Source organism: Echinops telfairi, unplaced genomic scaffold (assembly GCF_000313985.2).
Source record: "Echinops telfairi isolate 266 unplaced genomic scaffold, ASM31398v2 ScPeMD7_1;HRSCAF=3_0, whole genome shotgun sequence".
In the NCBI taxonomy this organism is placed as follows: Eukaryota; Metazoa; Chordata; class Mammalia; order Afrosoricida; family Tenrecidae; genus Echinops; species Echinops telfairi.
In genome coordinates this window covers 92869488-92882785 of record NW_022103896.1, presented here as the reverse complement: position 1 = coordinate 92882785, position 13298 = coordinate 92869488, and the positions used below count along the sequence as shown (strand labels likewise).

Here is a 13298-nt window from a genome sequence, read left to right as displayed (position 1 = left end):
GCCTGGTGGGCCAGGATGTGCTCCAGTCTCTCCTACTCCCCCTTCATCTGCTCCCGTGTGCTCTGATCAGATATGTCCCTCTCCCAGAGCTGCAGATTCAATGCCGTCCTTTGAAATAAATTCTGGGGGTGGGGGTGAATTTTTCCATACTTTGATTTTTAATTCGGTTTTGTATTTGTGTCCAAAGTTTATTTCTTATAAGCAGTATATTGATGATCTTGCTTTTCTTATTTTTCTCTGGTACTCTCTCTTGACTCGTGTGTTTAATCCATTAACTTTCATTGTAGTTATGATATATGTAGGTTTGTGTGCATATTGTTGATTTCTTTGTTTTTCCTATGTTTGCATGTTGGTTTTGAGTATTATGTGTTAATTTCTGTGAGAAGTTGTCTTGTATGTTGATTGTCCAGAATACTCTGCTTTATATATATATATTTTTAATACTGATCTTGTTTTTAATCCTTGAATTTATCTTTTTTTTTTTAGAAATACCCTTATTTCTTCCTCATATTTGAGGTATAATTTTGCTAGATTTTTGATTCTTGACTTGCAGTTCTCTTTCAGGAGTTTTTCTATATCATTCTGTTTGCTTCTTGCCTACATGATTTCTGCTGAATTGTCTGAGCTTGTCCTTATTGGTTTTCTTATGTAGGTGACAGTTCTTTGTTCCCTACCTGCTCTAAGGATTCTCTATCTTTGTTGCTGGAAAATTGGACTGTGATACATCACAATGCTTTTCTTTTTAGGTCTATCATGTTTGGGGCTTTCTCAGCTCCTGGATAGTTCTTTTTCTCATCTTTTATGCTGTTAGGAAGTTTTCTTCCAGGATTTCTATTTTTTCCTGCTTTTCTTCTTTTTTTGGTTCCTTATTATTCTGGATTTCCAATGAGGCTTAACTTATTCCTCTTGTGAGTGCCTCACATAATTCTTTTTTTAATAAACATTTTATTAGGGCCTCATATAACTCTTATCACAATCCATACACACATCAATTATATAAGGCACATTTGTACATTCCCTACCCTCATCATTCTTAAAACATTTGCTCTCCATTTAAGCCCTTGGCATCAGCTCCTCATTTTCCCCCCTCCCTCCCGTTAGCCCTCCCCTCCTGAACCCTTGATAATTTATAAAGTATTATTTTGTCATATCTTGCCCTGTCCGACGTCTCCCTTCACCCATTTTCTGTTGTCCGTCCCCCAGGGAGGAGGTCACATGTAGATCCTTGTAATCCGTTCCCCTTCTCTACCCAACCTTCCCACCACCCTCCCGGTATCACCACTCTCACCACTGGTCTGAAGGGATCATCCGCCCTGGATTCTCTGTGTTTCCAGTTCCTATCTGTACCAGTGTACATCTTCTGGTCTAGCCAGATTTTTAAGGTAGAATTGGGATCATGATAGTGGGGGGAGGAAGCATTTAAGAACTAGAGAATAGTTGTATGTTTCATTGTTGCTACACTGCACCCTGACTGTCTCATCTCCTCTCCGTGGACCGTTCCTTAAGGGGATGTCCAGTTGCCTACAGATGGGCTTTGGGTCCCCAATCCGCACTCCCCCGCATTCACAATGATATGATTTTTTTGTTTTTTGATGCCTGATACCTGATCTCTTTGACACCTCGTGATCACATGGGCTGGTGTGCTTCTTCCATGTGGGCTTTGTTGCTCCTGAGCTAGATGGCCGCTTGTTTAGCCTCACATAATTCTTAAGCTCTGTTCAGACTCCTCTATATTTTTTGTTGACTATTTCTCTTGTAGATAGGATATATTTGTCTTCAAGCTCACTAATTCAATTTACCATGCCTTGAAATGTATTACTCTGCTCTTTCAAAGTGTTACATGATTCTGTTATTTTAGTATTCAACTTCTGGGTTTCTTTTTGGTGTATCTCTTGTAAAGAGGGGCTTTTTTTTGTTGTTGTTTCTGTTCTCTCAAACCCCTTCATCATCTGTTGGAAAACCAGGATATCATTATTTTCTGAATTCTTATTTTGGTAGTTCCGGAGCCTATTCTTAGAAAATTCCATTGGCTCTGGATGTTTTGTACTAGTTTGTGCCTGTTTTTCTTGTTGTTATTTTATTTTGTTTTGTTTCATGTATCAACTGAGACTGTCTGCTGTATCCATGACATTGTGCTGCAGTCATTAAAGTTAGGATGCCTGCTAGGTCGTGTGGGAGTAGTTGTGTCTGTCAGATGATGCTGGAAAGGAATAATAGAAAGCACAACAGAAGGAGGAAGAAGGGAAAATGAAGAGGAAAGGGGTAAAAGAGAGGAAGGATACTGTATAAGGGAAGAGAAAATATTTTGAAAGAAAATTGAAAAAAGCAGTATTAGAAAAGAATAAAGAAAAGAAGGGCTATTGTTTTAAAAAAAAGAAGAAACAAAGACTTTATTTGGGTAGATTCTTCCCTTGTCTCAGGAGACAATTCCACACAAATATCTACACACTCAAAACAGCACAGAAATATGGAGAACAATGAAACCAATAATACCACAGAGAAAACATACTTAAAAATGAAGCAACTAATCCACACCTACAATAAAGACACTGAGTGTTAATGGATTAAATGCACCAGTCGAGATTGTAACTGAATAGCAAAATAATACCATCGATATGCAGCTGACACCGTAGACACAAGACAAAGCTAAACTAAAAAAATCAAGGCATCAGAAACATACATATCCAGTTAACAACAACAACAAATCAGGAGTAATCGTCAATAAAAGGGAGGATATCAAGGTAAGATCCATCAGAGACAAAGAAGAGCATTACATAATGATTAAAGGTACAATAGAACTAAAAGATAACCACAATAAACATACATATCCAACAAAGACCTTTGAAGTATATTAATAAAATGTCTATAGAGTTGAATAAAGAAATACACAATATAGCAATAACTGGGGAATTCATCATTGTCAAAGAAGGACAGATCATGAGGAAAGAAAATTAATATAGACACAAGAACTAAACACAGTTAAACAATGTGATCTGCTAGACATACACAGAGCACTTCAACCAACAACAAAACAGTGTACATTATTTTCCAGTGCACATTGGGCGTTCTCTACAATAGAACATATAGTAGGCTACAAAATAAATGTAATAAATTTTAAAATATTGAGATTTTACAATTCATTTTCTCAGACCACAAGACTATAACATTAGAAATCAATAATAGGAACAGCAAGGGAAAAAAAAAGTAGATTGCTGCAAATATACTTAGGTTAAAATTCAACAGCTTTTCCTTTTTAACCCAGTTATCACTTGTTCTAGTTATTTTATTCTTCTTTCTTTTGGCTTGAGCTTTTTCCTTGTTTTTGTTAAATATATACATAACTACATATATAGTTATATACATGCATATATGTGTGTGTTTAATTTTCTTTATATGAAATTCAGGATTTGTAAATCTATCACAAGCATAACCAGATTAATAATTTCTTAGTGTATGATAGGGGATGTTGGGGGAAAATAGGGAGCTAATAATACAGAATGCAAGAATGAAGGAAATTATCTCAAATTGACTGTGGTGACAATTGCACAATGTAAAAAAATATATTTAATAATTCTTTTGAATTATATAAACATTTAAATTTTAAAAATTGACAAACTTAAAGGAAAGAAAGAGAAGATGCAAATATCAAGAATAAAAGATTAAAAGGATGACATCACAATATATCCAAGTGAATTAATAATACCTTACTACAAAAGACTGTGTTCCAAAAAATATGAAAGCCTAGATGAAATGGACAAATTTGTAGAAATACACTAAGTACTCAAATTAACAGAGACTAAAGTAGAAAAATACCTCAATAGACTGTAACAATGGAGAACTAGATCAGGTTGATTTAAAAACTTCCACCAAAAAAAAAAAGGCCAGAGCCAGGTGCGTTTCACCAGGCAATTCTGCCAAACATTTCAAAGCAGAGTTGACATGAATTGTACACAAAACATTCTGGAATATGGAAAAAGATAACAAACTCCAAAACTCATTTTATGAAGCTAACATAACTCTGATACCTAAACCAGGCAAAGATATTAACAAAATAGAAGATACAGAATACTCCTTATAAACATGGATGTAGAAATTCTCAACAAATTTTTAGCCAGTAGAGTCCAAAAATGTATTTTAAAATAGTACACGTGATCATGTGGGATTGCTAATAGACACACAAGGATAGTTCTGCATTAGAAAAACAATCAATGTAATCCATATCATATCAATTGACACACAAAATATTTTTGACAATATCCAACACCCATTCCTGATAAAAATGTTCGACTAAATAGTAATAGAATATATATTTCTTAACAATCTTAACAATGAATTTCTTAAGCAATCTATAAATATAGTAAAGGAAACATACACAGTCCATGATAAAGTAGTTGACTTGAACCTACTAAAAGTAAGAAACAGGTGCAACAAAAGTCCATTGTCATTGTGCTGAATTTTCATTACATGTTTTTCTGGTTTTGGTATATGAAACCCAGGATTGATGAATATATAGATACAACAAGTAGAATAAGGGTTCCTGGTGGGTGCAGTGACGGGAGACGGGGTAAAGGTAGCTTGATGTCAAGGAGTTCAAGAAGGAAAAGAATGTTTTGAAAATGATTGTGGCAGCAATTGTACAACACTGCTTGATGTGTTTGAACTATGGAATGATATGATAACTGCATTAGTTACCAATACAGTGGTTTAGAAAAAAAAGACTTAATCAAAAGAGCAAAAAAATACCCCACAGACTGGAATAAACATCTTTGGCAACAACATACGGGAGTCATCTCTAAAATCTGTAGAAAACTAACACCTCAATAAGAAGACTTGTAACCCAATTCAAAAGTGGGCAAAGGAGATGAACTTACAGTTTTTCAAAGATGACATCCAAATGGCCAACAAACATGAAATGTTCACAATCACTTGCCCCCAGGGTGATGCAAATCAAAATGATGCAATACCACTATGCACTGACAATAATAGCTAAGTGTTTAAAAAAATGATGGAGAAGCTGCTGAGAGATTGCAACCCTTCTGTGCTGCTGGTGCCACTGTAAATATGCACACCCTATGGAAAGCGACATGGCACTTCTTCAGACAACTCGGAATAGACATTCCAATTCCTAGTAATTCCTTTTCTGTGTCCTAGAGCAGCAACTGTCATAACTCGAAGAGACATACGCACCCCCACATTTCTGCAGCACTGTTCACAGCAGTGGGAAGATGAAAACGACCTAAATGCCCACCAGTAACAGGAGGGATAGAGTATGTGGTGCGTACGCACAATGGAATAATAGGCATCACAAAAAGCAGTGATGAAATCATGAAGCACCTCATGACATGGATGAAACTAAAGAACAATATACTACTAGAAATTAGCCAGTCATGAAATGACAAATATTATATGAGACCACAAATATAAGGGAATTAAAAACAGAAATGTTAAAACTTCTTAACTTCTTAACAAAACAAACTTTGGAGTTTGGGGGTGGGCACAAGGTGCAAAAAGAAAGCATGGGGCTAGACGGTGGCAGGTGTTAACTGGGGTGAAATGGAAGACAGTAGTCCAAAATAGGAAGAAGAGCAAGCCAGGAGCAGGTGAAGAGTAAAATATTTTAGAGTTCAATTAGTAGTTTAAACTGTTGAATGTAAAGTTGATGGTCTGAAATGTGAATCCGCACCTAACTTAAAATTAGGAAAATTGTTTAAAAATAGATTAATACTTTAAAAAGTAGTAAAAGGCCAACATTTCTCCAAGGACAGCATTCAGAGGGTTAGGAAAGAAGAAGAAATGGAACCGAATGCAGTGAAGTAGTGGGATAAGTGATGGTACTTTGAGGGGATTGCAAGTTGAGTTGAATCAGAATGTGTATGAATTAGTTAACATAGAACTATAATCTTGTTTGTAAACCTTCACCTAATTCACATTAAAAAGTTTACCAAAAAATTTCATACTTACTTTGTTTTAGGCTTCGCGAAATCTCCACAAGTAAATGTGAAAGAAAGGAGGGAGTGGGGGAGAGATCTTGGGTACTCTTTGCTTGTAAGCCTCATTAGTTAATACCAGATGGTGTGTCCCTATTTTAAAATATTACAATTGTTCTTCACTGTATACATGTGAATGGATGACATAATTTAAAGAAATTAGTTAACTTTAGTAGTCAGTTTGGTGAATAAATGCATGTGAGAAAAGAGTTTCTGTGTGACTTCTTGTCAGATGATTCTTAGCTCTAAGAACTTCAACGTAATAAGTGATTCAATCAAACCCTTTCAACATTGAAAACACTTTGTGGGCATAAAAGCTTTTTCTTTTCCCATAAGCATGTGGATGTCCGCCAACACCAGGGAAATCTGACCAAGCAGGCCACAAACCAATTAGGGGCCGCATTCTTTCTCACAATCACGCTTCATGCTAACAGCTATCACCCTTCATTGAGAAGAGAATTTCACATCCTTCATTTTTCAGTGTGGCGCAGGGTACCTTCCTTGGCTGTGTTCCGGCACTGGAAACTGAACAGCCTTCAAGCCAATGGAAGACGAACATTTAAGTACAAAGGAAAAAGTGGAAAATCAATGGGGGAAATGCAGTACTTATAAAAGCAAAATAAATCCCCTTATTAACTTCACGGATCATATCTAAAGTTGGTAATAAAGAAACCAGGGAGAAGACAAGATTTTGAACGAAATGAAAATTAAAAATAGAATTCTTCCAGCTCTGTCCTAGCTCTGAGGTGATCATTATTACCAGTGTGATATGCAGCCTTCGAAGTTAAAAAGGGAAATCGGTGTCATAAGAGGAAAACATTGAGTACGTGAAAACAGAACACTGGTCCATGATTATACTTTGAGCACTGACCTCCCTGGGCTGGGCTGCCGACCTGCCTGCAGTATGTCCTTTCTGTCATTGCAGGATGATGTGGGCAGCAGGGACCGTGGCTGCCATGTCCAGTATAACATTTCCAGCCATCAGTGCTCTTGTGTCACAGAATGCAGAGTCCGATCAGCAAGGTGAGTTTGCTGTTCCTTCCTCTTCAGCTGTAACCTGCCTACCAAAAACAGGAAGCGCTGGTGCCACTATATAGAGCCAGCGGTTGCAGCCTTGTCTCTTCTTCTCAATGATCATACCTACTTATCCTGCCAAAAAGGAAAATTCAAGGGGAAGAATAGTTCTCTTTGGGCCTATATTCTGCTTTGATCTTAGACTCATATTTTTAAAACTTGGATTTATCAGCTTAGAATACTAGGAATTAGAAATAGTTATCCATCTTCCCTTTTCAATTTTGACTTATTTGGGGCATTACTATCAGAATTAATTAGACTATATGAGGGGTTAGCCCCCCCCAAAAAAAAAAACTGAAATTTTTTTTAAAGCTATTAATTAAATTTTTTTAAAAAACCAGACTTATCACCTTCAAAGTACTCTCCATTACACTTAATACGTTTGTCAATTCTGTGGTTCCATTCTTGGAAACGTTTTTTAGAATGATCTGTTAAGGTAGCTGACAGCACATCCCTTGTTTTTTCTTCACCTCTTTCACATTGTCAAATTGCCGTCCTTTCATGTCCCTCTTCATTCATGGAGGTTCGTAAGAGCAAGAGAGGCATCCTGGTTTTTGCTAAAAAATGGGTGTACTGACATGGCTGTGTGAGCAGATGCATTGTCATGGTGGCAAAACTAGTCCCCCTGCTTCCACAAATCAGGGCTTTTGGGTCACACACCTTTATACTATCTTTTCAGAACCTCTACATAGAAAACCTGAATAACATTCCGACCTGTTGGAAAGAATTCCAAATGCATTACGAGTCAACATTTTTGTCTGTTCTGGAAGTTAATGGATGTCCAGAACGAGGCTTGTCATCAATAGACATTTCACCTTTTTTGAAACAAGGAAACCACTTGTACCCTTGAGTTTTTGCCATAGCGCTGTCCTTGTAAGCTGTGTTCAGCATCACAACAGTTTCTGCAGCACTTTTTCCCAAACAGGAAACAAAATTTCACAGTTATATGCTGTCCTCTTAAATTGGCCATCACAATAAAGGTTTGAGTGAAACTGCTTTCGTGAAAAAATTCACTGTGGCCAGAGAGAACCTTCGAAGGCAGCCCCCTGGGTGCACTAACTGACAGAGTTGCTTTATGCTCACCTGGAGGGGAAAAGGCCCTGCCCAACAAAGCTTTTTTCCAATTTTTGGGGGGGCGGGGGCGGGTGATACCTCCTCGAACTCCTTTTAAACAGATGGCTTATTAAATTGTAGAACAGTTAGTAAAATAATGAGTTATTTAAAGTAGAATGCTCAAAGTTTATTAGCTTAATTTAGGAGTTGATTCCCTTTGCGGGAAAAGATAATTTGTCTGATTATTGTAATTGAATACAGAGTAGAGACAAAATTAATGCTCAGAGTTTATTAGCTTAGTTTAGGAATTGGTTCCCTTTGAGGGGACAAGATCATTTGTCTGATTGTTGTAACTGAGAGTATATATTGGGCTACTCCCTACAAGGTCAGCCGTTTTAAACCACCAGTCACTTCACAAGACAAAGACGAGGCTTTCTGCTCTCATAAAAATGTACAGTCTTGAAAGCCCACATGGCAGTTCTGTTTTGTCCTATAGGACTACTCTGGGTCAGAGTCAACTTGAATACCTTGTGTTTTATAGAGAGAGGAGCACTTCGCCATGTACGCTCTTAATTCAGTCTTTAGTATGCTTCTGTCTTACCTGTCTGGTAGTTCCTGCTGCAGAATTAATCCCCTTTTCTTTCTACATCTACGAATAGCTCACCTTAATTCAGAGGGGCCTTTTTAAAAAAATTCTTAAGAACCCTTTAAAAAGTATTAATAACAATCTAGATTGGAAAAGATGGTATACTCATTGTGACTTGTCCTTCCACATCAGAGAGTAACATTCCTACGTAGAACCTTTTTCAAATCATGTCACCTGTTGACCACTTGTGGCTGTGAGAACTTAGCCTGCCTCACATTTTGACATGAGGTCACGGTTGTGAATTGGACCCCAGTATCATGGAGAACTAGCATAAACTTGGTGTTTGACACACTGTCCATTCCTCCTGTCACTCAACACAAATTTTCTGTAGCTATTTTCATACCCAGCATTACAGATGGTTGTAAGTATCAGCATATAAAATGAGCAGGACATATTGTATTAGGTTAAATTCAATCAAATTGCCAATATTTGACCATTTTTGACTTACAAAAACATGAATTGTACTTACTTTAGAAATAATGACATATTCAGAAATTGGTGTTTCTGGAACTTTTCAGTATAGGCCAACAGAATACACCACTCAGAATGAATACAGCAGGTGTGAGAAGTGGAGTCTCTACATAGGAAGCATGTGTACCACCCATGGGGCAGATGCTATTGTTAAGCACCATTAAATGAACAGACCAGGAAAATTACGATGAAGAGAAACTGGAAATTGCTTGCAAATAGGGATATTAAAATCTTGCTTTTTATTTCCCCCCCCCTCCCCATTTATAGGTAGATTTTACAGTTCTAAGTATATTTTTCCCAGAAGAGGTTTCAGAAATCACTATCATTTTGTCTCTTTTTAGATTTAGGGCAGATAAAAGAACATGGTAACACCTAAGGAAACATTTGTGGAATGAATGGAAATATATTGGGCTAAGTCTTAATAATTGCTTTCTTCATATTTTCTCTGCAGTCTGAATCCAGACTATTAAATGAGTATGTTAAAGATACTCATTTAAAAATACATAAAAATAAATTATATTAAATTAAAACCAAAACTATTTTGAAAACATTTTTAAAAGCACTTATGAAACTCCAAAGCTGAGACTATTGTACTGTAAAGATTGACTTCCTTGCTTCTTTTTGCTCTACTCAGGAGTTTCTCAGGGAATAATAACTGGAATCAGAGGACTGTGCAATGGTATGGGGCCTGCACTGTATGGCTTCATATTCTACATGTTCCACGTTGAACTGACAGAAATGGAGCCTGCTTTGAATTCTAATGAGGTTGCCCTGCAGGTAATACATCTAGTTTTATAACTTTAGTAGTATCATATTAGTGCAAGATATTCTGACCTTAAATTTGAAGCAAGTTCTTATTTATGAATTATGACTGTTCTATTTGATAGTTGTAAGTACTGTGTTCAGTGCTTTCTAAGTCTCTGATATAAAATATTTCTTTCTTTTTTCCCCACGTATTTGAAATGAGTCTCTCAAGTCCATCTCAGTTTTACTTGTCCTCTGTTGTTTGGTGGGGTTTTTTTTGCCACTCAGACCATTATTCAGATCTGAAGGGTAAGGATTCTGGAGGGTTTTTAAGGCTATTGGTCTTCACTCCTGTTTTTTCTGTTTTACTTTATATTTTGGTTTTTTAAAAAAACATTCTATATAGTTGCAGAGCCCATCTCAACAAATCAAATCAATAATACCCCATTGAACCCCGTATAAATGTGATTCTCATTTATTCTCTTCCCTCCCATCTTTTCTCTCATTTCTGTTATTTCTTATACCTCCCCTAGGCCTGCCCTCACCCCAGTTCTTGGTCTCCTTATCTTCAGAGTTTTGTTTTTTCAGTACAAAAAGCACTTTTCTTTTAATGGTGTCATTAAATATTTATCTTTATAAGATTGACTACCATTGCTGAGCATAATGTTCTGTAGTTTTATCCATGTTTTATGGTGCTTAAAAGTCCTCATTGTTTTTATTGGTGCGTAATATTCCATTGCATTAATGTACAATTAATACAGTTCAGAGTTTGCTATATTCTATTCATTCCTCTGTTATTGGAGTTTTTGGTTGTTTCCATCAGCCCAGGCAAATGAAAATATGAAATAATCTAAAAATTTAGCTTAAATATTGAGCTAGAGCATTTTCTGTATTTGATAATCTTGTTTCCTTCTTATGTCTAAGTAATAGTAAGTATAGAGTTCCACACAAAACTAGAATTCATGGTCATGTACAGGAGTTTATAGATCAAACTGTATTAAAAATAAACAACTGTCACTTAAAGTCATGCTGGCTTGGTTAAGCTATTTAGAAGTGGGACAGAGAGTAGTCATTGATTGCCACTTGTCGTATTCCAAACATTAGCTTTACTAGAACTTGCCTTGTCACTTATTAAGATCGTGGTTTTTGAGATTTCCAGGCCTAACTTTTTGATAATGTGCTTTTTTGGGGTCATGTAGGACTAATTTTAGATTGAAAAAACTAACTGAATTTTCTTCTCCATTTGTTTCCATACCCCTCAGGGAGCTGTCATTCCAGGCCCACCATTTTTATTTGGGGCATGTATAGTTCTTGTGTCTTTTGTGGTTGCTTTATTTATCCCTGAGTACAGTAAAACCAGAGGAATTCACAAACGTAGCCACGACAGCCTGACCAACACCCCAGAACGGGGCATCAATGAAGACATTGAGCCGCTGCTGCAAGGTAGCAGCGTCTGGGAACTGTCTTCCTTTAAGGAGCCTGGGAATCAGTGCACTGAACTGTAAACTTGGAGTGATTTTGCAGGTGTCATTTCTGAAATTCCTAGAGGGATCCCCCCACACAGAGACCTAATGGTGCTGGAGGAGAGATGCTAGCATCCTTCAGGGTTATATTTGATAAGTGACCCTCCTCTACTCCTCCTTCCACATTCCTCCGTTTCCCCCTGCTTCCTTCTTATGCATTAAACAATGGATATACATTAGAACAAGTTAAGATTTGGAATACTTTCCTGTAAATGATGTTCACCTTTCAAGGTTTTCTTGAAGTTGAGCTCAAACAGAAAAAGCCATGTCTCTGGCTTTTCCTTTAGTAATTCCAGAGGACAGCCCCTTTTCAACAAATACATAGGATTGTAGTAGGACTGCGACCTCTGGCGAGATTTCACATGAAAAATTCCTTCTTATTTTATTTCTCTGTTTCTCTGAACACAGACCTTCATAATCTATAGGTGTTTATGACAAGCCACTCTTATAAGTCACTCACTCAGTATCAGGGATCTATTGCCTTTGGTCAAAGGTCAAAGGAAAACCTAATTTTGCTTTCCTTTTATTCTTTCTATTTACTACTCTTATCTAGAATGCAATTCCACATATACACCTCTACACATATATATGATCAGTGATTTTCTTGACCAGATAAAGGAAATTTTTTCTGAAAATTTAAGTCATGTAGCTCTACAAACTCAGATTCCTGGACCTAGTATCTCGATCCTGTTCCAAAGTGATTTTACAGAAGAAAGACACATCGAGCATTCTGGTGGTGACATACAAGTCAGAGGGTGGTTCGAAAAGTATTTTCAATGAAGTGACCATTCCTTAATCTGGATAGCAATTAGTACTAGACTCAGGTAAAGGCTAACAGAATTATTTTAAATGGCTCCCGTGCCATTATTACTACTCATCCTTTTGCACAACTCCCATGTCTAATTTCTGAAATAATTTTTCCATCTGTCCTTCTCCCGCCTTCACAAATGTGTATGCACTTTCCATCATGATCTTCATTTCAGTTTGTTTTTCTCAATTTTGAATATCACATCATCATACACATCATCAGATTCCTTTCCAAATTACTGTTTATCAAAGTTCAGTTTCACAAGTGTCTTGTTAATTTTTGAGATACTTTGTGGACAAAGAAAATTTTACAAAGTTATATGTATTTTGTTGCACCATTAAATAGATAATAAATAAGGCCCACTTTTAATAGAACACTCCTTTGAAAGTTTTCTATGTATGAAATACAGCCATTTGTATGGGGTCTTAGTTTTTTTGATGGTGTGCTGTGTAAATCTTGTATTTATAAATGTAATGACTGCGTTGACAGGAAAAAATATACAACTTTTATAAAGGATTGTGTACTGACAATACATTTAAAAGAAAATATATTTTGAAATCTGTTTTGCCATGAACACAGATAATATATCTTTTTACTATGCTGTTGGCTTTTGAGTTAAAGCTTCCTAATACATATTAAATTTTCAATGAACACTTTTATGTCTTTTGTGTGTTTTTTTAAAGCAAATAATACTGTGCATCTTTGAGATTCTGTTTTGGGTGACTTTTAAATACAATGAATTATTCATTAATGTGAAAGATTTTGTATTTAAACAACAAACTTCCTTTAAATATGCTTTAAAAGTTAGATCATTGAAATATTTATGTGTGCATTTTAAAATATATATACTTTAAATATCTTTTTTCTTTTTAAATCATTTTATTGGGGGCTCGTACAACTATCACAATCCATCCATCCATCCATTGTGTCAAGCACATTTGTACATTTGTTGCCCTCATCATTCTCAAAACATTTTCTCTCCACTTAAACCC

At 36.2% G+C, this 13298-nt stretch overlaps 1 protein-coding gene across 1 annotated transcript in view; it reads left to right on the top strand.

Annotated features, from left to right (window-relative positions):
• The window catches only part of MFSD14B (major facilitator superfamily domain containing 14B), an 87942-nt gene extending 74983 nt beyond the window's left edge, over positions 1-12959 (top strand). Inside the window, exons 13-15 of the mRNA XM_004713922.2 lie at positions 6913-7010; positions 9866-10008; positions 11238-12959. Of these exons, the coding sequence (XP_004713979.1) occupies positions 6913-7010; positions 9866-10008; positions 11238-11480 (484 nt within the window). The 3' untranslated portion in view covers positions 11481-12959. The remainder of the gene's footprint in view (positions 1-6912; positions 7011-9865; positions 10009-11237) is intronic.
• The last annotated feature ends 339 nt before the right edge of the window (positions 12960-13298 follow it).